General features: G+C 49.3%; 1 protein-coding gene across 12 annotated transcripts in view; it reads right to left on the bottom strand.

Annotated features, from left to right (window-relative positions):
* Nucleotides 1–261: 261 nt before the first annotated feature.
* The window catches only part of LOC102558012 (ankyrin repeat and fibronectin type-III domain-containing protein 1), a 607,309-nt gene continuing 582,474 nt past the window's right edge, over nt 262–25,096 (bottom strand). For all 12 annotated transcript variants that reach the window (XM_019493066.2, XM_019493065.2, XM_059716938.1 and 9 more), the window contains 12 exons: nt 24,600–24,707; nt 22,682–22,781; nt 22,136–22,268; nt 19,692–19,811; nt 18,847–19,062; nt 17,830–17,996; nt 17,274–17,424; nt 13,746–13,914; nt 8,117–8,283; nt 7,032–7,242; nt 3,971–4,626; nt 262–2,111 (listed from right to left, as the gene is read on the bottom strand). In XM_019493066.2, the coding sequence (XP_019348611.1) occupies nt 1,824–2,111; nt 3,971–4,626; nt 7,032–7,242; nt 8,117–8,283; nt 13,746–13,914; nt 17,274–17,424; nt 17,830–17,996; nt 18,847–19,062; nt 19,692–19,811; nt 22,136–22,268; nt 22,682–22,781; nt 24,600–24,707 (2,486 nt within the window). In that variant the 3' untranslated portion in view covers nt 262–1,823. The remainder of the gene's footprint in view (nt 2,112–3,970; nt 4,627–7,031; nt 7,243–8,116; nt 8,284–13,745; nt 13,915–17,273; nt 17,425–17,829; nt 17,997–18,846; nt 19,063–19,691; nt 19,812–22,135; nt 22,269–22,681; nt 22,782–24,599; nt 24,708–25,096) is intronic.

Raw genomic sequence — 25,096 nt, 5'->3', positions numbered from 1 at the left:
ATAGACAGTTATAGTGAAATATTAAAAAAAAAAAAGTAAGTCATTTTGAAGCAGAAAATTCTCATGTTGCATTCCAGAAAAGTTGGAACAGTCCTTATTAGAACGCTTTGTTATAATATAATATAATATAATATAATATAATATAATATAATATAATATAATATAATATAATATAATATAATATAATATAATATAATATAATATTTAAAAGCTTGGAATTGGAACAAAACATTACAATTATATCAAAACAAAACCCTTCCCTTGACCTAAAACAAGGTTTTATTCAGAATTTTGTTTCAGGAGAATGTTGAAATCTGTTGTTCTGTTACAAAGGGAAAAAACATTGGAAAACAAAAGAGCTGGTTCCATTAAGGCTCCCACCCTGCACTGCGAGTGTATCTTTGTGCCTGACCAGAGACATACGTGTGTTATGAGACTGAACCCTACCCTAGTTATAGAGAGAGGCATGGAAAGACAGACAGCTAGTAAAGGGACACTGTCAACATAAAAACCTTTCTTGAGTGTGTGAAGTCCTTATTCTGTCAGCAATTCCCCCTTTGATTACTCCAAGCAAAGTTTTAACATTGAAATTACTTTTTATCCTTTTCCTCCTCACCTGACGTGAGACAAGCTTCACAGTATGATTACTCCGTCTTCATTCTCTGATTTGTATGCCTAGCAACACACTGTTTGGGTTTCCAATGATGCAGAAGGTGGTTTAATTCCAAAACCAGAGAGAGATTTCTGTTCGCATCTTGTTGCCCCACACATGCACGCATGCACGCACATGCACACTTTTTATAAATGTTCACCTCAACTAAGTTGACAGTGTCTCTTTAAGTCTGGTGAATTGGCAGTGAGGTACCCAGACGTTAAATTCAAAATTTCATCCCAGTGATAGAGGATAAGGAAAAGCACGCTAAGCTTCAGGCCATGAGAAGGAAAAACTTGATACATTTGCAGCAGCACAGCCATCTTTACTATGGACCACAGGAGTTCAAAAAATAACCTTAGTTAACAAGAGACCTAGTCGTTAACAAAACATCATGCTATTGGACATACAAGAGAGGCCAATCACAATCACCAGAACAAAACAGCAATCAAGAAAGGAAAGGAAACTGAAGAGCGGTGTACGTGTTGCCCTGTAGCAAACCTGTGGTGGCAACATCAACGTTTGTGTGTGTGCGTGTAGGTGTTTGTGTGGTGTGTAGTTTCCTTTTGCCTTTAAAACAAGTAAAAAGTATGTCCGGCACTCTCACAGCTCCAGTGTCTCTTGCACTATTCTTTTAAAGAAAAAAAAATCATTTTGTTCCAAGAACGATGTGCAATATTGTGTTTCTCCAGGTACAGTGAAACAAGGACAGTTAACAAAACAACCTTCTCTACAAGGTCTTTGCAAGCTCTCCCCTTTCCTCGCTGACACTACTGACACCACCTGGAAATCTCTGTGGCTTTCTCAAACTTGGAGATTAAAAAAAAAGTTATGTATTGCTGCTTCTTCTTGTGTGTGATTTTTCCCACTCACTCTTCCCCCGCCCCACAAGTATTTACTTTCAAAAATTTCATTCCAGCTACCAATTCCCAAGACTCTGAAGTCTCCTGTGCTCCACCCTCATCTCTTGCAGTCATAAAAAACGAGTTTTGATGTGTCTTTGGTTAAAAAAAAATACACAAACAAATAACACACAGCCCAGTACGATCCTATTCCACACTGTGGACGTCTGATGGGAGGGTGTCTGGGTAGGAAGGAAGCATTGGAAATGAGCTGTTTGCTCAATGGAAGTTGAGGTTCCTCAAGTTTCCCCTGGTCCACTCTCCTCCTCTCATACTGTGGTTGCTGGCCCATACTGGAACAAAAGAGGGGATGTCTCTTTGATTCGGACGTAGAACCGCCCCCCAAGCCAGGCGTTTTGGAGTGAAATGGGCAAGAAGTCATCAGGTAGCCACTGCTCAGCGTCGTCTGACACGAACACCAGTCCAAAGTGGTCCAGCTGCTCTTCACCATAGCAAAAGGCATCTGCGTTGCCCAGCATGTTCCTAGAGATGTCATTCATCTCAAGCACCACCAGCTTCACCACCTCCCCCGCTGATGTCTTGTTGGTGATGTGTAACTGTATAAAGATAGGGACAGAGAAACAGGTGATGAGCTAGGAATGAGAAAACAGGGAAAGCATACACACCAACAGGAATAAATCAATGCAACCCGGGCAGATCCTTTGCAAGTAAAAGCAGGTTAGAAAGGGTCACAGAGCAGCCTAAGGCCTGATCATGCGAACACTTACGTGCCTGCTTAACTATTGCTGTGAGTAGCCCTTTGTGGTCATAAAGGTAATGAGGCACGTGTTTGCAGCATCAGGACACTCCAGCTAGCAACTACCAGTCCCACTGTGATCTGGAGAAAAGCTATTGTGTTTTGGCACATGCATGGGGACAAAGACTCACAGAGTACCATGCTACAATCCCAGTCAGTGTAGTCCAGACCCTTGGACAACTACTACAGCACCATCAAACCAGAGGCGTTAAGCTGATTTATGCCAACTAAAGATGTCTGCTTTGAACTTGGCTTCCTTCAGTAAGAATGCCATACAATGCTTTAAAGCAGGCATGCCTGACACCCAAAGCCACATGGATGCCTTCCTAGGAACCCAAGGACTTTACTCTATTACCATAGATTTCTATGGTAACTGTTCAAATGGAAAATAAATGTGAAGTGTCAGGTTTGCCTCTGCTGGTAACCTTCCTATGAGGTAAGGAGAATCTGATGACCAGAATTCATCAGCAGTAAAAACCTGTAGGTGATGGTGATGAACATTGTTCTTTCTCTGGAGTTCCAGAGGCAGTTCCTGGGCTGCACTGAGACACAAAGAGTGGAAGTATGTTTCTTAGTAATGGCTCTGTGTCTTGAAAGGAGGAACAAGGCAAAGCCAGAAAAGAACCAGTGCAAGTGGTGGTATACAGTTTCCTTTCCACATCAGATTTGGGAGGGAGGGCTGAGAAAGGCAAAGTCAAGCTGAACAGACTGAGCAGGCAAGTGGGAAATCGGGACAGGAAGGATAGGTTGATACTGGAGTCAGACACAGGGAAGAAGCTGTGGTTACAGTGATGCGATAATGCTCTTCCTTTCTCCCAGAGATAGGACCCTGTGAGACAGCCTCCTGGTGCCTGTGGCTGAGGAATGGGAGGCAGGGATATAGGAAACATTAGAATCAGAGGGCCTCCTTCTCAACACTGACCTGGGATGGGTTGTGGAAGAGGCTGTGGACTGAGGGAGGAATGGTGACCTAGGAGAAGACTGGATTGGATTTCCACCATGTTTAAGACAAATCCATAGTAAACAGGCAAGGAGTGAGCAGTCTGTGTGAGAGGTCCAGAGTCATGAAGCCATAGTGAACAGAAGGGAGGGAAGAAATGTGACCAGATAAGTGACCTCCCTGGACACAGGGCTTCTTTAGCAACCAGCACAGGGACTACAGCTACCAGCGAGGCATCTGGCTTGGGTGAAAAGGCTCAAGCCTTTGTTATGCCAGATTTTGCTCCTCAAATTTCCTACCATCCATGGAACAGCCCCACTGACAGCAGCAATGGTGTGGGTAGGGGTGGAGGGCTGGCACAGCCACAGTGGATGCCAAGTTGCCACTGTTGTAAGAGTCGCATCACTTGGATGTGCTTGCAGTAGTGGGTTGGACTTAGTAGCCCCTCTGTATTACAGATCCCACCGAGGGTAGCTAAAGTGGAGTGAAACCAAGGGTAGAAGTTACGTCAGGAAATGCTCAAGAGAAAGACCTCTGGTGGGCAAGTGTCAGTGGGATGTAGGGACAGAGGCAGTCTTCTTGTGCTTAGGTTACATGCCTTCCCTCACTGAGTGCTCATCCCCTACCCTTCTATGAGCAATACTTATATGGCCAAAGCTGGGCTCTGTTGTTGCTGTTCAGAGTGGCCTTTCCAGCTGCCTCATCACTGTCTGTGATACCTTGATGCTGGTTTCTTTGGAGAGTCCGGTTTCGTACTGAGGGCAGACTCGTAAGGTGATCGAGTCTGGCTTCTTCCCCCGGTTTGTCAAGCATCCTGGCTCCAGGGTCTCTTGGAAGGTGCGAGTCCACTCAGCTGAGCGTGTCCGGAAGACGGGCTCAGAGTTCTCGATGGCTTGGCCATGCTCCGGGCTGAAAGATGAGCCAGTCCCCAGTCTGAGCAGGCCACAGTGGGCCGCTGTCCTGGTTTCTGTTGGGGAGCTGTCGACAGAGCCAGGACAGGACTTCCGGGCCACCTGGAAGAGCGGCTTGGGGAAGTCCAGGCTGCTGGTGCGGACACAGTAAGCCTGACGCTTCTCTGTGATGCGCAGGAGTTCAATCTGCCGGCTGGGCAGGACAAAGTCACTGTCATACAGCTCTGGGGGTGGGCGGGGCTCCTCAGGAGGCAGAGGTGGGGTCTTGAGTTCATGGGTCTGCAGGACGTCAGGGGCACTGTCCCTCAAGGTCCGGGTGATTTTCCTGCCACAACAATCAGGCCCCGAGGATGAATAAACCAGATCCAGCTCCTTGGGGCTTTGGGCCCTGCTAGAATCATAGTCGCTGTCTGTTGCCAGGAACACCTCCGAGGAACCCTCCTCATCTGAGAGCCCATGGGAATCTGCAGGGAGTGAAAGGGAAGACAAGTGTCACCATTCCTGAGCCAGTGCTCAAGATGAATGGAATGGGAAGAGCATGGTTCTGGGCCCAGGCAACAAAAGCCAGAGAGAATCATACCCCTCCTAAGGACCTACATAGTCATGCCTCTAACTGGGGTCATTCAATGTCTGGCTTATCAGATCATGGATGGAGAAACATGTGAGTCTTAAGAAGCATCTATATCCTCTGGGGCTTCCAACTTCTGGTTTTCATGCCATTTACCGCTGACAGCCTCTGGAAGACCAAAATTAAAGTTGGAGCCACTAAAAGCAGAGGATTAAGCAGGGAGAAGAAGCCATTTGCCATGGGGATCCACCCCTCTGCGATCTCCCACTTTACTTTTTTCCCAGCTCCAGGTCAATTTTCTAGTGGACTGTGCAGCTGACAGAGGATTAGCTCATACAGCACAAGAGCAGAGGAAACACATGCTTCCCCACTGAACACTCCACCAGCCTCCTGGACTTCTTAGCTAGCAAATGCCCCAGACAAATGTTTCAGGGTTTTCAAGCTCCAACCCTGCCTTCTTCCTGATGCTGCTCAGTTGGATAGTGCCTACTTAGCAAGCATTTAATGGCCCCTGCTCTGCTATCTATGGCTTTGCACACATCTGCTGCCAGCTGGCTTTTAGATGCCTATCAGCTGAGTCAGAAAAACACAGGTTTTGGCTTCATTCTACTGTTAAGGAGCTAAAAAACCACAGAGCCACAGCAGCAAGATCTGGATTCTAGTCTCCCTCCTGCTTCATTAACATTGTTGTTACATTCTGTGGCCAGGTGAGTACTTGGGATGTCCCCACCTCTCCCTAAAAAGAATGGGACAGAGATTTGCCAATTAATTCTGTGCCACAAGACCCTTCCCAGACGGTAGAAACTTAACTTTTGGGTCAGTGACCTAGACCTGGAAGGAGTCCACAATCACTGCCCTGCACTACCCCAATTCCTTACTCCAAGACCCTTGCTCTTTGCTATGATCTGTGAGGCCTGAAGACAGATTTCAGATTCTAGGTGGAGTCTCCAGTGCCATCGGTTAGAAACATCTGCACTAGGATATGCAAACTGAGGCACTTGAACAATGGGACCCCTTGAAAAGCTACTTAAAGGACCAGCTGCTTGTGGCATGATCTGTCTTTTTATATGCATGCCAATAGCCTATAATAGGGCTGTCCAACCAGTGGCCCCTAAGGGTTCACTTGTGACTCCTGAGCTCACTGGACTTTTCTTCCCCCATCGCTCTCCTACAGGGTCTCCAAGCTCGCTCTCCCTCCTCCAGCTTCTACTGCCTGCCCCTCTCCCTGGGGACAGCGCAGCCTGTGGGGCCGAGGGAGACTGTGAAGCCATGGGGGACCTGGCGTGCCAGCACAGTGCAGGAAGTGGGGCCTGTGGCTTGCATGGCATATGGACAGCTCTGACCTATAATAATGGAGTTATGAACACTGAATGAGACCTCTAGGGAAAGTAAAGTAATAACAGAACAAATGGAACAATTAGGTACAGCTGTTACAGAGGGCAGGTAGACTCTGTAGTCACTTTTGTAACCATAGTGCAGTGTGGACATACACAAGCTAGTGTGGACACTGATAACCAAGTCACTGTGGTAAAATGGAACTTGGGAGGTATGACCAGCCCGTCAACCCTGCTTCTATTAGCCATGCTGAGCTTTGTGGTGTCTATCTATGTGGCCAGCAGCACTGAGGCTGGTCAGTTTATAGCTACCTTGAATCTGCCTGCCACATTTCAGCCCCATCAGTGGCTGCACTGACCACACACCCAGAGATGGCCAGAACAGTTACTGCACTGAAGACATAACCAGAGTCACTTTTCTACTCCTAACCCTAATTTCAGTACCAAATGGGTATCTGGGTAACAAGCCCTCCCAGACAAGGTGGCAGGTTTTGAGGAAGACCCCCATAATGCCAGATCCACTGGACTTGGAAAGCTACCAGTCAGAGGCTGCATCTACATGAGATGCTGACTGCGCAGTTGTTACTGCAAAGGTCATTTAGTACTTGTTTACAGTGGACTGTACTATATCATGCCGATGAACAGCTTTTTTGCAATGCTGACTATGCAGCAGCCCCAGAAGACTGCGCAGTAGCGTTGCATCACTGTTTCTGTCATGCAACGCTACTGCACTGTAGTATTGGGCTACTGCATGGTCAGTGTTTCATGTAGACTTGGCCAGAGGGCATTACCACAACATCCTCAGATGTATAGTAGGTTCAGTTGATCTTGCCTAGGTACTCAGGAATGGGTCAGATGGCCTCCTGAGGTCCCTTCCAACTCTGTTTTCTATAATTATATGATACACACAAACAGGTTCTATGTTCCTGCCTGCCAGGAAGCTTCATAAAGCACCAGGGCCCCTTACCGGAATTGAGCTTGCGGCTGGTTTCTGGAGAGGGGGTAGGTGAGGGGAGGTAATCCAGGTGGGAGGAGGTGGATTGGGTTTTCTCCTTCATTGCACTGGTGGATTCATGGAGGAACCAGGTGAGGGGCACACCACAGGATGGCTGTTTGTACCGTGCATGTTGCAGGGCATCCATAATCCAGCGCATCTCACGCCAGATTTCCTCCATTTGCTGCCAGGGAGAAACACAATGAACCATTCCCTTCTAAATAAACAATATAATAAAGAAATACTGGTTTCCCCCATCCCAGATGAGGTTATGCTTCCTCTGCGCAGAGCAGTCTGTGTACTGGGGTACTGAGGCCAAGAGCATCATCCAACGGAAGGCTTTTCCATACCATCACAGTGCCAGCTCTCAATCCTAAGCATCCTCACTAAATAAAAACACATGGTGACTTTAGAGACATTTTCATTGGGAGATCACAAAGCACTTTGTAAAGGAGGATCAGTCTCCTCAGGCCACTGCTCAAGTTTCTCTGGAGAAGGAAAGTTAGAGACTGAACCTGGTTTCCTAACTCCCAGGTTGGTGTCCTACTCCCTGTAAACACACAGCCTTGAATGGCCAGTGGGCTCTGTAAAGCCCCAAACCTTTATGTGAGCTGCCTGTTTCAGAGATGGGAAACCCAGAAGATAGGGGGCATTGCACTGCTTTGCATGACCAGACTCAGAATGCACTTCCAGAGCCTGCCCCAACAAGGCAGGTCTCTCAGCTCTGAGAAGCAAGTGGAAGATTCAGGCTGGCTTGCATACAGGATGAGGAGCTCTCCTGTTAGCACTGCTAATGCAATTGCTACAGAAGAGCAGGAGTAGCTGGGCAGAGTTCCAGATTCTGTCATAGGTCCTGGACCTCATGACTGCATGGTCAAAGGAACTGGGTGATGCTATCTGAGTGCAGCACATTAGAGTTGAGTGGAGCTATGCAGCAGCTGGCAGAGGGAGATCCAGACCAGGACACACCTGTTCAAAGTGGGTAATCTGGGCACTCAGGTAAGAGGACATGGGCAGGGCAGCCCACCTCATTCCCAGTGCTCTTTTCCTCCACATACCTGTATGTAGTCCTGAACCTGCTGATGCCTCTGTTTAGCAGTGGTTAGTTCGGAGTCTGAGAAGGCCTCCCTAAGGCTCTGCTGTGAGAGAAGTGACTCGAGCTCCAAAAGTGCAGACATCTGACAATACTGAGTGATGAACTCCCGGTCATATGTGAAAAAGTGAACTGGAACAGAAAGATGGGAGATGGAAAGAGTGAGGCAGGGATAAGAAAAGGTCCCTCAGACAGAAATGGTTGACATATGAGTAGGTAGAGACTGACTCCAGCAGAGAGTTGTCAGTGAACCAAAAGGCAGACCCAGTCCTACAGTGAAGAACTCCCTTTGTACCACACGGAAAGAAGTCATTCTACATCACAGTTGAAAACCACAACAGGGAAAAGCCACAATGAGCTGAGCAGGAAATGAGGACCATTATCTGTCACTAGCTGTAGCGCCGCAATATTCTCAGCACTGGGTAGAAGACCCAGTTCAGGGAAAGCAGAAGCAAAGCCCCTTGCAGAGATTGATAGAAAGGGACAGAAGGCAAGTAGCCTTGTCTCAGGTATACCTCAGCTCTAGTGAAGGGAAAACCACCATTTAGTGTTCCCAGAGGCTACACAGGACTGCAGAGAAGAATGCCTCAAAGGAAGTGACTGGAATCCCAGAGATAGTGCTATCATCCACTGTCCCTGTGTTAATCATGTATATCAGGATGCTCTGTGAAATACCAGACAAGGTTCCTTGGGTGAATCTGATATCTTTTATTAGACCAACCCAAATAGTTGGAAAATAGTTATTAAGCAAGCTTTTGGGTTCAAAAACCCTTCGTCAGGCTGAGGAAGTTTCAGCAGTTGGTGTGTGCTCTTCCTGGATGGAATGAAAAGTAAAGAAGCCAGTGGCTGGGCTGGTATGCATACAAGACAGGTAGTCAGTGAAAATGTAGATTGAGGAGTCAATGAGTGAGAGACAGGCGTTGGGGGGGGGGGGGCGGGGGAAGGAGAGAGAAGGAGGATGAAAGTGGAGAGATACCTGGGGAGTCAGATGTCAGGCAGGGTATAATGTGTCATAAATCCAATGTCTATATTTAGTCCATGATTTTTAGTATCCAGGAGGTGATGAAGTGGAGTTCATAGGCTTGTCTCTGGGAAGTGTTTTGTAAGCTTCCTTTCAGGATCAGGACTGAGACATTGGAGAGAGAGTGGTTTCCTTGTGAGAAGATTTCATAGATTTCATAGACATTAGGGCTGGAAGGGACCTCGGAAGATCATCGAGTCCAGCCCCCCGCCCAAAGGGCAGGAAGTCAGCTGGGGTCATAGGATCCCAGCAAGATAAGCATCCAGTTTCAACTTGAAGGTGTTCAATGAAGGCGCTTGAACCACCTCCGGTGGCAGGCTGTTCCAGACCTTGGGGGCTCGGACAGTAAAGAAATTCTTCCTTATGTCCAGCCTGAAACGATCTTGTAGTAGTTTGTGACCATTCGACCTCGTCATCCCTTGGGGCGCTCTGGTGAACAAACGTTCCCCCAGATACTGGTGGTCACCCCTGATAAACTTGTAGGTGGCCATCAGATCACCCCTGAGCCTGCGCTTTTCCAGGCTAAAGAGCCCCAGGGCTCTCAGCCTGTCATTGTAGGGTCTGCTTCCCTGACCTCTGATCATGCGCGTGGCTCTTCTCTGGACTCTCTCAAGCTTCTCCACATCCTTTTTGAATTGTGGAGCCCAAAACTGGACACAGTACTCCAGCTGCGGCCTCACTATGGCCGAGTACAAGGGGAGAATGACATCCCGGGATTTGCTTGAGAAGCATCTATGGATGCAAGCCAGCGTTTTGGTCGCTTTACTAGCCGCAGCATCACATTGCAGGCTCATGTTCATCTTGTGGTCAATGATGACCCCCAAGTCTCTTTCTTGCATAGTGCTAGCCAACATAGCACTGCCGAGCCTATAAGGATGCTGCAGGTTTTTTTTCCCAAGGTGGAGAACCTTGCATTTATCGGCGTTGAACACCATCAGATTCTCGTCCGCCCACTTGCTGAGCCTGTCCAGGTCAGCCTGGATCATCCGCCTGTCTTCTGGTGTGGATGCTTTGCCCCAAAGTTTGGTGTCATCGGCGAACTTGGCCAGTCCGCTTCTGACTCCAGTGTCCACATCATTAATGAAGATGTTGAACAGTATGGGTCCAAGGACAGAGCCCTGGGGGATCCCACTGGTCACCGGACACCACGATGAGTGACTTCCATCAATTACTACCCTCTGGGTCCGACCCCGGAGCCAATTTTCCAGCCAGTGGATCGTGGAGGACCCAAGGCGACAATTGGCCAGTTTCTCCAAGAGACGATCATGGGACACCAGATCGAAGGCTTTTTTGAAGTCAAGATATATGACATCAATCTCATCTCCCTTGTCCAGGTGATAGGTCACCTGGTCGTAGAAGGAAATGAGATTGGTCAAGCAAGACCTACCCGCAACAAACCCGTGCTGGCTATCCCTTAAGACGTTGGCGTCGGCCAGTCCATTAAGGATGGCCTCTTTAATAAACTTTTCTAAGATCTTCCCCGGGATAGAAGTCAGGCTGATGGGCCTATAGTTAGCCGGATCCACTTTCCTCCCTTTCTTGAAGATAGGCACCACATTGGCCTTCTTCCAGTCTTCGGGCACTACACCAGAGCGCCAAGAGTTTTCAAAGATCCGCGCTAGAGGCTGGGCTATGATGCTCGCCAGCTCCTTGAGTACCCTGGGATGAAGATTGTGAGGGCCGGCTGACTTGAAGGTATCCAGCTTCTCAAGATGTTCCTTCACGAAGTCAGCATCAATGGAGGGCAGGGGATCACCCTCATCCGGACTTCCCGGCCCTGTAGCGGGCATGGGCGTCCCATGGGGCTGTTGAAAGACTGACGCAAAGTACCTATTTAATAGGCTAGCTTTTTCCTGGGCGTCAGTTGTCAGTTGCCTCATCTGGTTCAGCAGGGGTCCAACGTTGCCCCTGCTTTTCCTCCGGCTCCCCACGTATCTGAAAAAGGACTTTTTATTGTCCTTGATGCTCAAAGCTAGCTGGAGTTCAGTTGCAGCCTTGGCTTTCCTGGTCAGCTCCCTACAGGACCGGACCAGTGCAGAATAATCCTCCTTGGAGGTGACTCCCATCCTCCATCCTTTGTAGGCCTTTCTTTTTAGCCTCAGGAGGTCTGCTAGGTCCCTGGAGAGCCAGGGGGGCTGCTGTGCCCTCTTGCTGCCTTTCCTCCGAGATGGAATAGACTTAGTTTGTGCATTGAGGATCGCTCCCTTGAGAAATGTGCTCCCACAGGTAATTGGGTATTTCTGTCTTTGATAGATTTCCGGTGTGCGTTCATTCTGGTGCGCAGTTGCTGTTTGATCTCTCCTACGTATTTTCCATCAGGTCATTTGGTGCATTGGATGACATTTCTGGAGGTGCAGGTGTAAGATCCAGGAATGCTGATGGCTCTGTTGTGGGGTGTAGTAATAGTGGGGGTGGTGGAGATGTGTTGGCAGGTTTTGCATTTCTTGTCCTGGCACAGTCTGGATCCTTTTGGTGTGTTCTGGGCTTGAGGAAGTTTGCTTCTGGTGATGAGGTTGGCAAGGTTCGGTGCTTGTTTGAAGGCTAGGATGGGTGACTCTGGGAAGATCTTTTTAAGAATAGGGTCTCTTTCCAGTATGGGTTGCAGTTGTTTGAGGATTTTCCGTACAGGTTCAAGGGAGGGGTGATACGTCATAACCAGCGGTGTGCGATTTGTGGGGGGGTTTCTTCTGTACTGCAGCAGTTCTTCATGTGGTATCCAGGTGGCTCTTTCAAACGTGAGATCTACCTCTCTGGAGTAGTGTCCTTGTTGGGTGAAAGCCTTTTTAAGATTGGTGAGGTGGTGATCCCGGGTGTTCTCTTCAGTACAGATGCAGTGGTATCTGAGGGCTTGGCTGTATATCACAGCTTTTTTGGTGTGTTTAGGGTTATTGCTGGTTCTGTGCAGATACGTAAGTTGGTCTGTGGGTTTCTTGTATAACGTGGTCTGTATTTTATCATTCTGGATACTGATCATCGTGTCTAAAAAGGAGATGCTGGTGCTGGAGTATTCTAGAGAAAGTTGGATGGAAGGATGGTGATTGCTGAATTTCTGATGGAACTCAATCAGAGATTGTAGGTTTTCAGTCCAAATGACAAAGATGCCATAGATATATCTTAAGTATAGCAAGGGTTTGATGGTGCAGTTCTTGAGGAAGTCTTCTTCTAGGTGGCTCATAAAAAGGTTGGCATACTGGGGGGCCATTTTAGTGCCCATAGCTGTTCCCATCATCTGGAGGAAGTGTTGATTATTAAAAGTGAAATTGTTGTGTGTGAGGATGAAGTGTATAAGGTCAGTAATATCTTTGGGTCTGTATTCTGAGCTGTAATCTTGTTCCTGTAGATATGTAAGGCAGGCTTGGATGCCATCCACACCAGGATATAATAACCTATAACCTGCCTGACATCTGACTCCCCAGGTACCTCTCCACTTTCATCCCCCTTCTCTCTCCTCCCCCCGCCCCTCCCAGCCTGTCTCTCACCCATTGACTCCTCAATCTACATTTTCACTGACTACACGTCTTGTATGCATACCAGCCCAGCCGCTGGCTTCTTTACTTTTCATTCCATCCAGGAAGAGCACACACCAACTGCTGAAACTTCCTTAGCCTGACGAAGGGTTTTTGAACCCAAAAGCTTGCTTAATAACTATTTTCCAACTATTTGGGTTGGTCTAATAAAAGATATCAGATTCACCCAAGGAACCTTGTCTGCCTATGTCCTTAGACCAACACAGCTACAACCTACACCCCTGCTATGAAATACCAGAAGCTTGATGGGTGTTTGCAGTAGGACTTGCAATGGCACACACAACCATAATCCACAGCAAACCTAAACCTTTATTCTTGCAAACCCTGGTTGGGGCAAACAGATCAAGCCATGTCAACCAGCCTTCAGCAGCAAGGACTGCCCAAGTGAGTGGCTGAAGAAAAATCAGGCGTTATCCCTGCAGAAAGTATCCCAAGAAGGCTTGTTCCTTTTCAAGCAAAGTGCTGCCTTCTTACATGGAGCTCCTGGCTTCCACACAGCCTACTAGAGCATACATGTTAACAGGAGGACCAAGAAGCTTTCCCCTTCCACCAGACAGGAGAGGGCCAGGTGGATCCTTAAGACAGTGAGAACAGGAGCAGACTGAGCCAGTGCTCCTGTTACCAGGCATCAACAGGAAAACCACCAATCCCACACTAATTCAGGCCCTTCAACCCCATAGCTTTTAGGAAGCCTTGAGCATCCCCCTTTCAAATTTTCCTTTTTTGACATAAAGACCTTTATCCTGATCATACTCTATGAACTCCCTCACTTAAGAATGGTACTCAGCACTGGTGTAATGTTCAAAACAACTGGAAGGCCAAGCTTCTCCCCTGCTGCAGGAAGGGGAAGGTACCTCTTGGCAAGAATGAAAGGCACCATATACCACTCTACTCAGTCACTATCAGACCAAAGAGTGTGTGTGAAGGGGCCTATAGGGAAAGAGGGCAGCAGAGAGTGAAGGGGGTGAGTTCTGAAGCAGCAGCCCAAGATGGGCTAGAGACTCATGGGAACAGGGTGGTTGAGCTACCTCAGCAGCTGCTCTCACCTAGCTCAAAGATCTGGAGAGGCAGTGTGAGGAAGCCAGAGCGGGGAGTGTGAGGGTTGTTCTGGCCTGGGGCAGTGCAGACATCATCAGATGGAGGCATCAGCAGGAGAAAAGAGACTTGGCCCCCGAAGTCCAGCACCTCTTGGCTGTACAGACGGAAATCCTTGGCCTGGAGCATGCAAATACAAAACAAAAAACAGGTGTTACTGCTGCAAGTGAGTCCAGGGCAGCACAAAGTGACAGTTCCCCACTGTCCTACTCTGTAAGACAAGAACTCTCCACTGAACTCCTTACTGATGGGAGATGGGGATAATTAGCAGCCATCATCTACTCCCCAGATGCCAGTCGCTATTGTGTTGTTGTACTGGGCTGCACAAGCCAATATCTTTTGTTTATTACTAAATTATGCATTGCACCTTTCTTGCTGCTATTCTCCAGTGGTTTCTGTGCTGCTTATCTTGGAGCAGAATCCCACTGAGAGCCCCTCCATCCAACCAGGGGAGTGATCAGCTCCAGCTCAGCAGGTATTTTGGTAGGTACTTAGCGGTTAGCATGTCTATTTCTCATTGAAGCCAATGAAAGTATTCATGTGCTCACATCTGTTGCTGGATTAGGACCCTAGTCCCAACTGTAGGTGATGGCGGGAGGGAAGCTGGGAGGGAAGCCAGTGCTCCTGTTACCCAGACATCTGCTGGGAAGAGCAGTCAGCCAGGTCTGACCGCTCACGTAGGTTCCTAGCTTAGTTACAGGACCTCCATCTAACTCAGGAGGTGCACAGTCCCACCAGGGGAAATGCCTTGTTGGACCTGGTCCTGGTCACAGGCGACGACCTGGTGAGGGGACTGCGGGCTCTTGACCACCCGGGCGACAGCAATCATCGCCTGCTGGAATTCACCATCCAGCGCAAGGTGGCAAAGGCCTGCAGCAAGGCAGCAGCCCTGGACTTCAGGAGGGCAGAGTTCAATGAGGTAAGGAGATTAGTCGGGGAGGCACTGAGGTCCTAGAGGGGAAGGGAGTTGGGAGTGGTTGTTCCTTAAGGAGACGATCCTCCAAGCCCAAAGGGTGACAATCCCAACATGGATCAAAGAGGGCAAGAGTGCTCAAAAGCCCCTATGGCTCACCATAAGCATTCAGGAACGTCTCAAGGCTAAAAAGGAGGCATACACCCAATGGAAGGGAGGGGACATCACCAAGGAGGATTATACCGCCATTGCTCAAGATTGTAGGGGGGCTGTTAGGAAGGCTAAGGCGGAGACAGAACTGGGACTAGCGACCCGGATCAAAGATAACAAGAAGTCCTTTTTTAAATACACAGGGGGTAAAAAGAAGGTACTGGGTAACGTGGGGCTTCTGCAGGACACACTTGGAAATCTAATGGTAGTACCAGATGACAAAGCTAACCTCTTTAACAATTTCTTTGCCTCCATTTTTCTGAGCAAGGACAGGGTCATCCCCCACACTGGGATCCTGGACAGACCCAGGAGAGGCGCAGCCAGGCCCAGGGTCAGTGAGGACCTAGTCAGTGAACTTCTGGTGGGACGTGTTCAAATCAGCAGGTCCTGATGATCTCCACCCCAGAGTGCTGAGGGAATTGGCAGAGGTCATTGCAGGACCCCTGGCACAGATTTATGAGCACTCGTGGTGCTCTGGTGTGGTGCCAGAGGACTGGAAAAGAGCCAATGTGGTCCCCATTTTCAAAAAAGGGAGGAAGGAGGACCCAGGAAACTACAGGCTCGTTAGTCTTTCCTCAGTCCTCGGGAAGCTCTTTGAGAAAATTATCCAGGTGCTCATCTGCGAGGGACCAGCAGGGGAGGTTATGCTTAGGGGCAACCGACATGGGTTCATTAGAGGCAGGTCCTGTCAGACCAACCTGATGGCCTTCTATAACCAGGTCACAAAATCCTTGGACACAGGTGTCACAGTAGACATAGTCTTTCTGGACTTTAGGAAGGTCTTCAACACTGTCTCTCACCTCATTCTCATTAAAAAATTAGGCGACTGTGGTGGCCTACACAGTCAGATGGGTTGCAAATTGGCTGGAGGGCCGCACCCAGAGAGTGGTGGTGCACAGGTCATTTTCGATCTGGAGGGACGTGAGCAGTGGGGTTCTCCAGGGCTCAGTCCTTGGGCCCACACTGTTCAACATCTTCATTGGACACTTGGACGAGGGGGTGAAAAGAACCCTGGTTCAAATTCACGATGACACTAAGATGTGGGGAGAAGTGGGCAAGCTAGAGGATAGGGACAGGCTACAACTAGATCTGGGCAGGTTACAGGGGTGGGTGGATGAGAACAGGATGGGATTCAACACTGACAAGTGCAAGGTGCTGCACCTGGGGAGGAAGAACCAGCAGCAGACCTACAGGCTGGGGAACTCCCTTCTCGTCAGTGCAGAGGGAGAAAAGGATCTTGGAGTCATTGATTCCAAGATGAATATGGGCTGCCAATGTGAGGATGCGGTCAGGAAGGCTAACCGCACCTTGTCATACATCCACAGATGCATCATGAGCAGGTCCAAGGAGGTGATCCTCCCCCTCTATGAGACATTGGTCAGGCCGCAGTTGGAGTACTGCATCCAGTTCTGGGCGCTGCACTTCAGGAGGGATGTGGCCAGCACTGAGAGGGATCAAAGGAGGGCCACTCACATGATCAGGGGGCAGCAGGGCAGGCCCTACGAGGAGAGGCTATGGGCCCTGAACCTGTTCAGCCTCCACAAGAGAAGGCTGAGAGGGGATCTGGTGGCCATCTATAAATGGCCAAGGAGGACCAGCAGGCAATGGGAGAGTCCCTGTTCCCCCAAGCACTACCGGGAGTAACAAAGAATAACAGCCATAAGTTGACAGAGAGTAGATTCAGGCTAGATATCAGGAAGCGGTACTTCACAGTCAGGGCAGCTAGGATCTGGAACCAACTTCCAAGGGAAGTGGTGCTTGCTCCTACCCTGGGGGTCTTCAAAAGAAGGGTGGATAATCACCTAGCCGGGTTGTTTGACCCCAGCATCCTTTTCTGCCCATGGTAGGGGGTCGGACTTGATGATCTGCTCAGGTCCCGTCCGACCCTACCTACTATGAAACTATGAAGCAATTGGCTTCTTTGTGTCAGTGAATCTCAGCTCCAATAAGAGGCTGTTTGGGAAGCTGGTTATTTCTAGGAGGCAGAAAGAATCCTGGTCTCTCACAGAGGTTAATTGTAGAAGCAAAACAATTAAACAAAACACCTTAGTGCACAGCCAGGTCATATTACACATGAAAGCACAGAACCCGTGTTTCGGGTAAAAGGTAGTGACAGAACAAGTGCCACACTCTGAAAGCAGTTCCTAGGAACAGCTTTGTCTCTGGGGTAGAAGCAAAGAGAAATGTGTTTGTAGCTCTTAGTGACCCAGCTAACCAGTGACCAGTAAGCCAGGAGACAGAGAACTACCCTGCCTCAAGTGGGTGCACTAGGCCACCTGCCACGGCACTGGCCACAGGGCTGTACAGGCCACAGCTCCATTCATTCCTCCCCGCACTCCTCATCTGCCACTGCTACCTCTTGCAGTGGGATGTTGACCAGGTTCATCAGCTCCTTAATGGCCACTTGGAGCTCTTGATACAAGAGGTTCTGGGAAGTCTCAGACTCTGGCTCTGTGGGAATGGATTCCTCCGCACTGGCCAGGTTCTGCAGCCACTCCCACTCCTCCCTGGAGAAGGACAGACACAAACACACAGAGAAGAGAGAGATTCATCATCCATCATGGCTCATGAATGCATGTCAGACTGGACGCATTAGGAGGGTGTTTCCTCTAAATACTAGGAACCAGGATTCCCTGTCTAACAGCCTGCTCCCTGGTGGAACAGCAATAGAGAGGAGAGCACTGGACTATGGTTCAGTCAAACCTAGCAAAGTTTCTGGGTTTTGATCCTTCATATCAGATGCCCAGCATAGCAACTGCCTGGGTTTGGAGAACAGTGTAAATCTAATTCTAGGAATGTTAGAACAGAAGAGGCAGACAGCAAAGGTGGGTGGGTTTTGGGTTGGGTTAGAGAACTGATCTTGGGTGCTCACATTAAGCTACTCCTGACTTCACGTGCTCCACCAGACTCACCTGGAGATGTTGGAATTAGACCGTATCTTCACATGGCACAGGATGTTGGGCAACCGGTCGGGCACTAGCACACGGATTTGGTCCACAGCACTGCAGAGCTTTAGGTAGCCCAGGTAGAGACCTGGGGCAAGGGCCTGGCTGCTTCTCTGATGGTAAGCCAGCTTGTCCTGAAGAGAAAGGAGAGATCTATACATACCACCCTCACAGCAGGACTTGCACATACTCTCTTTCCTGCTCTTGCTCTAGCTACTGGAACATAATTGGCAGAGACAGTGGCAGGGCTGTCCAGGTTTTAAGGAAGAATCCCTGCACTACTCAAGCCCTAGCTATGGAGGGGGGAACCAACCCAGAACATAGTTCAACTCAAACTGAATGGCTTTTGCAGTCTGAATGAGTTCCGTTCAGTTATTTCATCTGCACTTCCAGCCTCCTGCCAGGACCAAAGCCCTGGGAGCCTAGCCACTCCTCTGGCCATTCCAGCCCCACAGGGAGCAGGAAGTACTGGCAATCCCACAAAGAAGCCTGTTGTCAGGTTTCCAGCCCCATGCCGCAATCACCCCCAGATTCAGACAGCGTCGGAACCAGCCCCTTTGTGGTTGGCCTGTCGCTAATCCCAGCTGGCATTTACAAGGGCTTTGTGTAAGCAGCCTCAATAGCCCCTTGTACAGGTGCTTGAGTGGGTCTTGTTGAGATAGACACAGGTCTGAAGGGAGGAGAAAGGAGAGAGGCGGCAATGCAAGAAATCAGATGGCAGAAAGACAAAGGGAAGGCTGTCAGGGAAGGGAAATTCCTTGCATGGATTTGCTAATAGGCTGGGAAAAAAACAACCAAGGGAAGCAAAAGGGATTAAAAGGGCCTAGACAAGTACTTGGAGAAATAAATACCACATTGAGGGGAGCAGCCATAACTGCCCATGAGTGGGACAACCCAGACTGACCCCCAAGCCTTATTCTGTTCTAAGGATGCCCAGGATCCCTCTCCCACCCAACCAGCTTTCCTCTGGTAAGAATTGGCCACCTGTACTGTGATCAGTAATATGTCCAGGGCTGTAGGTTCTTCAGGGGAGGAGACAGACTTGCGGCTGCCCTGCAGCTTGGAGACGGGAACCCAGCGGACACTCTCAAATGTCTGGTTCGTCTTCACCTCCTTCAGGGTCACGATCAGAATGTTGCCTTGCTTGTCTTTGACTGGCTCAAAGAAGGCCTGTCCCAGGTCCTGGATTCCCAGCAGCCCCTTCACAGGCAGAGAGAGAGACACACACAAATGGCAGAGAAAGAGCTGTGGCAGAGAAAGAGCTGTGTTATGCAGCACTACTGGCTCAGCAGGATTCTAGCTCTTCCATCTGCTGAGATACTATACGGAGGCAAAGGAGGGGGATGAAGACTGTGGATATCCTTTGCCCAATGAGTTGCAGCCAAGGATATACATGAGGGACCTCTTCTTGCCCGCAAGCAGTAAATCTGCTTCTGCTAGTGACACAGAGCTGTGAGTGGTGCCTTTTCCTCTATGTTCAGCAGGTCTCCCTATATCACCCAGTTGTGGTACTTAGCTTGGGAGCTAACAGACACTGAGACTGTAGGGACACTTGTTACACTGGAACGTTATGGTGACCTGGGGTCATTGTCACTCAACTTTCACGCTCAGTGGCTCCTGACATTATGTTATCATCCTGGAGGTTCCCTCCTGTAGCCCTCTGTGCTCGTTTTCCAGGGATAGGAAGAGGTGGGAGGTTTCTCATGGCAGCGCCTCTGTGAATCACTGGTCAGAACATCTGCCTGAGGGTACTTCTGGATTTACGTGGTGACTGTGCCTTGGTGGAAGATGACCTGGATTATGCCTATCAAACCCACCCACCCTCTCACCTGCATCTGCGAGATGGCTAGCAGCATCTTGAAGCGTGTTTGCAAGATGCAGGAACAGGACGACTGGGAGACAGTGACGCACTGACGCAGCCACAGGATCTCATCCCACATGCAAGATACCTGCAGCATACCAAGCAAAGGCATCAGCAGCTCCCTCTCCACCCAGATTCCACACTATGCCTACAACCCAGGTGAGGTGTTCAACCCCTCATCAGAAACACTAGGTGTTCAGCCAGCACTGAGTTTCTGGTGCTCCTCCCCTACCATAGTGTAGCCTTCCTCCAGCCATGCTTGTTGTCCACTTACTATATTTCAGTGCAAGTCAGTGCAACCCTCCACAGTGTGTTTATGGGATACAAGCTCTGAAGTGTATTTCAGCCTCTCTGAAATCATTGTGGGGATTTAGTTCATTCCACTCCCACTTATAGTATTGGCCCAACATTGGTACTAGTGATAACTACAGTGCTTGCAGGTAGAGCGCAAGGGCAAGAATATTGGATTTGTGTAGGTCCCATATAATTGTTGTCGTCCATTACAATTCCTCTGTGATCAACAAAATTTTAAACATAAATAAGAGAAATGCAAAAGGATGCTCCTCACCAGATGAGAAGGACTGTATGGTATAGTAGATCAAATATGGGGCCTAAACTCATGGGCAGCATCCCTTTTAACAACTACTATCTAAGAAAAATATTTTGCCTACAGCTGTGTATGATTTCATGGGAGTGTAACAATGCTGGCACTTAGAGCCTGAATGACATTAAATTAAAGGTAAGATAGGATCTGATGTGGGATCCCAATAGTTACACTTCCTGCCAGGCCACACGTGCCTGGCAGGAGGTGTGACTATGGGATCAAGCATCACATCCCATTGTTCCATATTGCTGGTACAGGGGGAACCTGATCCTGGGCTCTCCCTGCACTGGCAAGTAGCAAGCTTGGCTCCATGGGCTCCCATGGCTGGGAGCTCCAATGAGCTGATCAGGTGCTCCCAACCTCTGGAACACACAAGGGTCTTTAAAGACTCCAGTGTGCTCCAGGGTCTGGGAGCGCTGGCCACACATTCAATTCAAAGCATGACAGGAACCAGCTGCAAAGTTAGGACACATATTTTGCATAATAACTTTGTGGCTTATTCCTCATTTTATCATGCCATTAATTGAATAAACGTGTGATCAGATCACTACTTAAGATATAATTAACCAGTTACTCATGTCTTAGGCATACATTTTGTCAGAGGCTTTTCTTGCTGCTGCAGCAAAATGCAGCAGTGAAAAAGTTAAACACAGGCCTACTGAAAAAGAGGCAGAACAGCCCCACAGAGAAAAGCAAGTACATAACCCCAGCACCACAGATGGTGCTTAGTAGAACACAGTTTGCAGCGGGAAGGAGATAAGAGAGGGTCATGCTGCCCATTACAATCATATCTTGTAACCTTTGTACATGAAGGCCTGGGCTTCAGGCATTTTATCAGCACCTGGGCTGTGGTGAAAGCATCCTCTCAGGAGGTTTCTCCTTGAGTACAGGGAGTGGGATAAGCGCTATAAACAATATATGCTCTTGAGCTTTGTTGCCCCAGACAAGATCTACTGCTGCCCATAGAAGGACGGCATTGGTGTAAGTTAAGTCAATGGGCTGCTGCCTAGTGACTACTTCACTGGAACAAGTTCTCCTTGATGTCCTACTATGCAGAGCATATACAAGCAGCATCGCTGAGATGCCTCAAAAGGCAATATTGAGGGACCAGATGTGTGCTGTGGTCTAGAGACTGGTAAAACCAACAGAAGTAATGGCCTCAAGCTTCAGCAGGGGAAACTGAAGTTGGAGATTAGGAGGAACTTTCTGACTATGAGGGTAGTCAAGTATTAGAACAAGCTACTTGGAGAAACTGTGGAATCTCCATCCTTGGAAGTTTTGAAGAGCAGGTTGGACCGACACTTGGCTGGGCTGGTTTAGCTGGGGATGATCCTGCTTTGAGCACAAGGTTGGACTAAATGATCTTGTGAGGTTCTTTCCAGCTCTACTTTCCTATGACCCTATAATCAGAGTGGAAGAGGCTCCTAGATTGTAGCACTCCAAGCACATGAACACACCTGGGGCATGAATGAAATGGGCTGAAATGCAAAAGTAAACCAGCATTTGAGGACGCTTCTTACCAACTCCCTGCCCCATTCTTGGCATGAGCACAGTGAGATGTGAATCAGTGCCCCATGCTGCCAGGAGCTCTTGGTGAGTGAATGCATGATGTGTACTACTACATATGCTTATTAACAGAAAAGGCACAATACTAAGTCTGGCTTCAACACCTGGTGCCTAATTTGCTTATTTGCTGGGTGAACAGCACCCAGCCTCAAATCCACCACTGATGGTGATGGTGAGTTAGGCCCATGTACAAACAAGGTGGTCTGCAGACACTAGCAGGACAGAGTACCCAACCACATTACCTTGGTGAACCAAAGGAAGTCCTGCATGAGCAGGCAGGAGTAGGTATCATCAATCTCCACCACAGGGATCTGATCTTCATGCGTGACTAGAATGTTGTCATCTTTGTAAAAAATGGATGCCAGGTACAGGCCCCTTTGGGGAGAGAGGAGGCAGATTTACTGTTGGAGAAAGGGTTAGTTTCCGAAAGGTCTGTCCTTTGGAGTGGATGCAGGGAGCAGGGAGTAAGAGAATCAGGAAAGCAAAGGCAGGGGAGAGGGCATTTGTCTGTAGAACCAGGGCAAACTTTCTAAGCCACTGCAATTTCTATGGTCTATTGTTACCATGGCTCAGTGCTCAGCCTACCCAAGTCATAGGCCAACTCCATTGAAAACTGTCTTGTTCCAAGGGACAAGCCCATTTCCTCCAAGAGTAAGAAAGCCCTTCAAAATATGGGCTGTTGGCCAAGTTTAATAGCTATTCCTGTCACATGCAGGGAGACCATACTGGTTGCACACTGTGCAGTATTGAGACGAGCTCCTAGCACCCCTGTTGACCTGCCTTCTTACCTTTTCAGTGTCTTCAGGAACTTGCTGCCAGGGTGGAAGAGGTGCTTAAGGCTCTTTGAGACAGAGTGCTTCCTGCTCTGTGGCTGGTTCTTGCAGGGTTCTGGGCAAACAAATGAACATACAGAACACTAAACTGGGATGTGGGTAAGTTACCTACACAGCCCCAACCACCAGAGTATGCAAGTGCTGACTGTGCCAAGTGCCACTGAACATACTGGTGTAAAAGTCCTACAAACTAAACCTGGGTACAATGCATGGGTAGTAGAAGCTTTCACACATTGTTTCTGTGCTGGATTTGGTCCTGTTGCCTATAGGTAAAGGGCTCTATAGCCTCTTACCAGTCCTTCTTTGCTGCTAACTTTCCAATTGCTCATGCAGCTGTTGCAGTTTGAAGACTGGAAGAGCTTCTGTGGTACAGAGAGGAAGGCTGAGATTTCCAAGCCCAAATAAATTTGAGAAGACAAGAAGACAGAGGAGTTAGGTCTTATTCACACTCCAGAACTTTTGGAGGTTTCCCAGCATTGGGCATGAGCATTTGGTCATGATCTCTCTGTCTGTCTGTCTGCCTCCTTCATAGACAGGACACTGTAGATAACCCAGTCCCCAAACTGTGACTTGAGATGGCTGCCAAATCTGCTAGATCACAAGCGTGGTTTTTGTGAGGAAAGCTGTAGCAGTCAGGGAAGGGAACGGGCAAAATTTCCTACCATAAAACAACTTTTCAAATGCCTCACACATTCAAGAGCAATACTGCCACAAGTGAAGGGATGCAAGGTAAGGAGGGACAGCTGTATTTATTCAGTTTAAAAACCGAGCAGCCAACTTTATCCACTTGCTTCTGTCATATCCAGTAACTCCAGAGGTTGGTAAAGTATGGCCTGTGGGCCAGATCCAGCCCGCGGAAGGTCTTTGTACGGCCCATAGCAGGTCCCTCAGTCCTGCCTGGCCCAGGCGCCATCTGGCCCATGGCAAGTCCCACTGCCCCCTGGGCAAGCAGCAGGGCTGGGGCGGCTCTGCAGCTGGACTGCCCTTCTACACAGCACAGGTGGCAGCGGCTGCTGTTGGCCCCAGCCCCATGGTACTGGTGGGGACCTGTGCACACAGCCCCAGCCTGCCCCACACCTGATCCAGACTGAGTCTGGTGGAGTGGACCAGCCAGAACCCACGTGCACAGCCCTACCCCTGGCCTACCCCGTGCCTACTAGAAGTTCAATGAATCACGCTGAGAAGCGGTGGCAGCAGCAGTGACTGGGCAGAAGCTGCTGTTCAGGGTGGCGAAAAAGTGGCCCAACCCCTTCGCCACTGATGGGTCCCTGGGCTCTAGGGGAGCTCTTGCTGCAGCCTCCCAAATCCCACGCCGGAGCTGCACTGTGGCTCCTCTACACTGCCACCACTGCCCCACTGCGGGGCCTGGAGGTGGCAATGATAGTGGCAGAGATGAGGCACAGGACAGCCAAGGCACGGGCTCTGGGCAGCTGCAGCAAGAAGGGCCTAGCAGTGGTGAGAAGGAGAAGGCCGCTTTTCCCCCATGCTGACCAGCAGCTTCTGCCCGGCAACTGCTGCTGCTCAGCATGGGCAGGTGATCCAGAGCATGTGCAGGGTGGAATGGGTTGGGGCTCTGCACACAGTCTCTGGCTGGTCCGCTCTGGCCAGGGTGAGTCTCAGTTGGGGCTGGGGCTGTGCATTGTTGCCGGTGGTGTGGAGGAGCTGCAGGGTGTGTGGGCTCTGGGCTGTTGCGGGGTGGGGCTGCCGACCAGCTCATGGCAGCTCCCCAGAACTGCCTATGTGGCCCACGGGCCAAAATAATTGCCTGTCCCTGAGTTACTTCAAGTTCACTGTTAGAAGCAGTTTTTACAAGCCAGCAGGGACTGCCTGGCCTCAAGCTCTGCTCTGTGCCTTTCTGCAGATCCAGACTCACCATGGCAGACACAGTGCTGATGCACTGTCTTCACCTGGCTGAGGAGATGGTCCAAGGCTTCGGCCTGTCCCCTTCGTCTTGGTGCTCTCCCATCATATTCACGCCAGTCTGTGGGCAAGGAGATCAACCATTACCTCAGTCCTTCTGCTGCTGCCTCAGGCTTATGGAGCCTCATCTGACCCCTTCTACCTCGGGGTCCTTCCTGCCTCACTGTTACTTTCAGAAACAACTATTTCCTTCAACTTTCAAACCTGCCCTCTATCACCAGGCCTCAGGGCCAAGCCTATAAAGCTAGACATAAGAAAAAACTTCCTTTCTGTAGGGGTAACTAGAATCTGGAACACACTCCCAGCAAAGGTGGTGCAGTCACCATCCTTGGAAGTGTTCAAGGGGAGGCTGGCTAAGCACCTCGTTGACCTCATTTGAGCTCAATAACCTCTTGCCCATGGCCAGACTTAATCATCTTGCAGGTCACTCCTGGTCCTTTGATTCTATAC

The sequence above is a fragment of the Alligator mississippiensis genome, chromosome 13, assembly GCF_030867095.1.
Source record: "Alligator mississippiensis isolate rAllMis1 chromosome 13, rAllMis1, whole genome shotgun sequence".
Taxonomy (NCBI): domain Eukaryota; kingdom Metazoa; phylum Chordata; order Crocodylia; family Alligatoridae; genus Alligator; species Alligator mississippiensis.
Note: the sequence above shows the minus strand (reverse complement) of the source record. Positions and strands in the feature narration are given on the sequence as shown.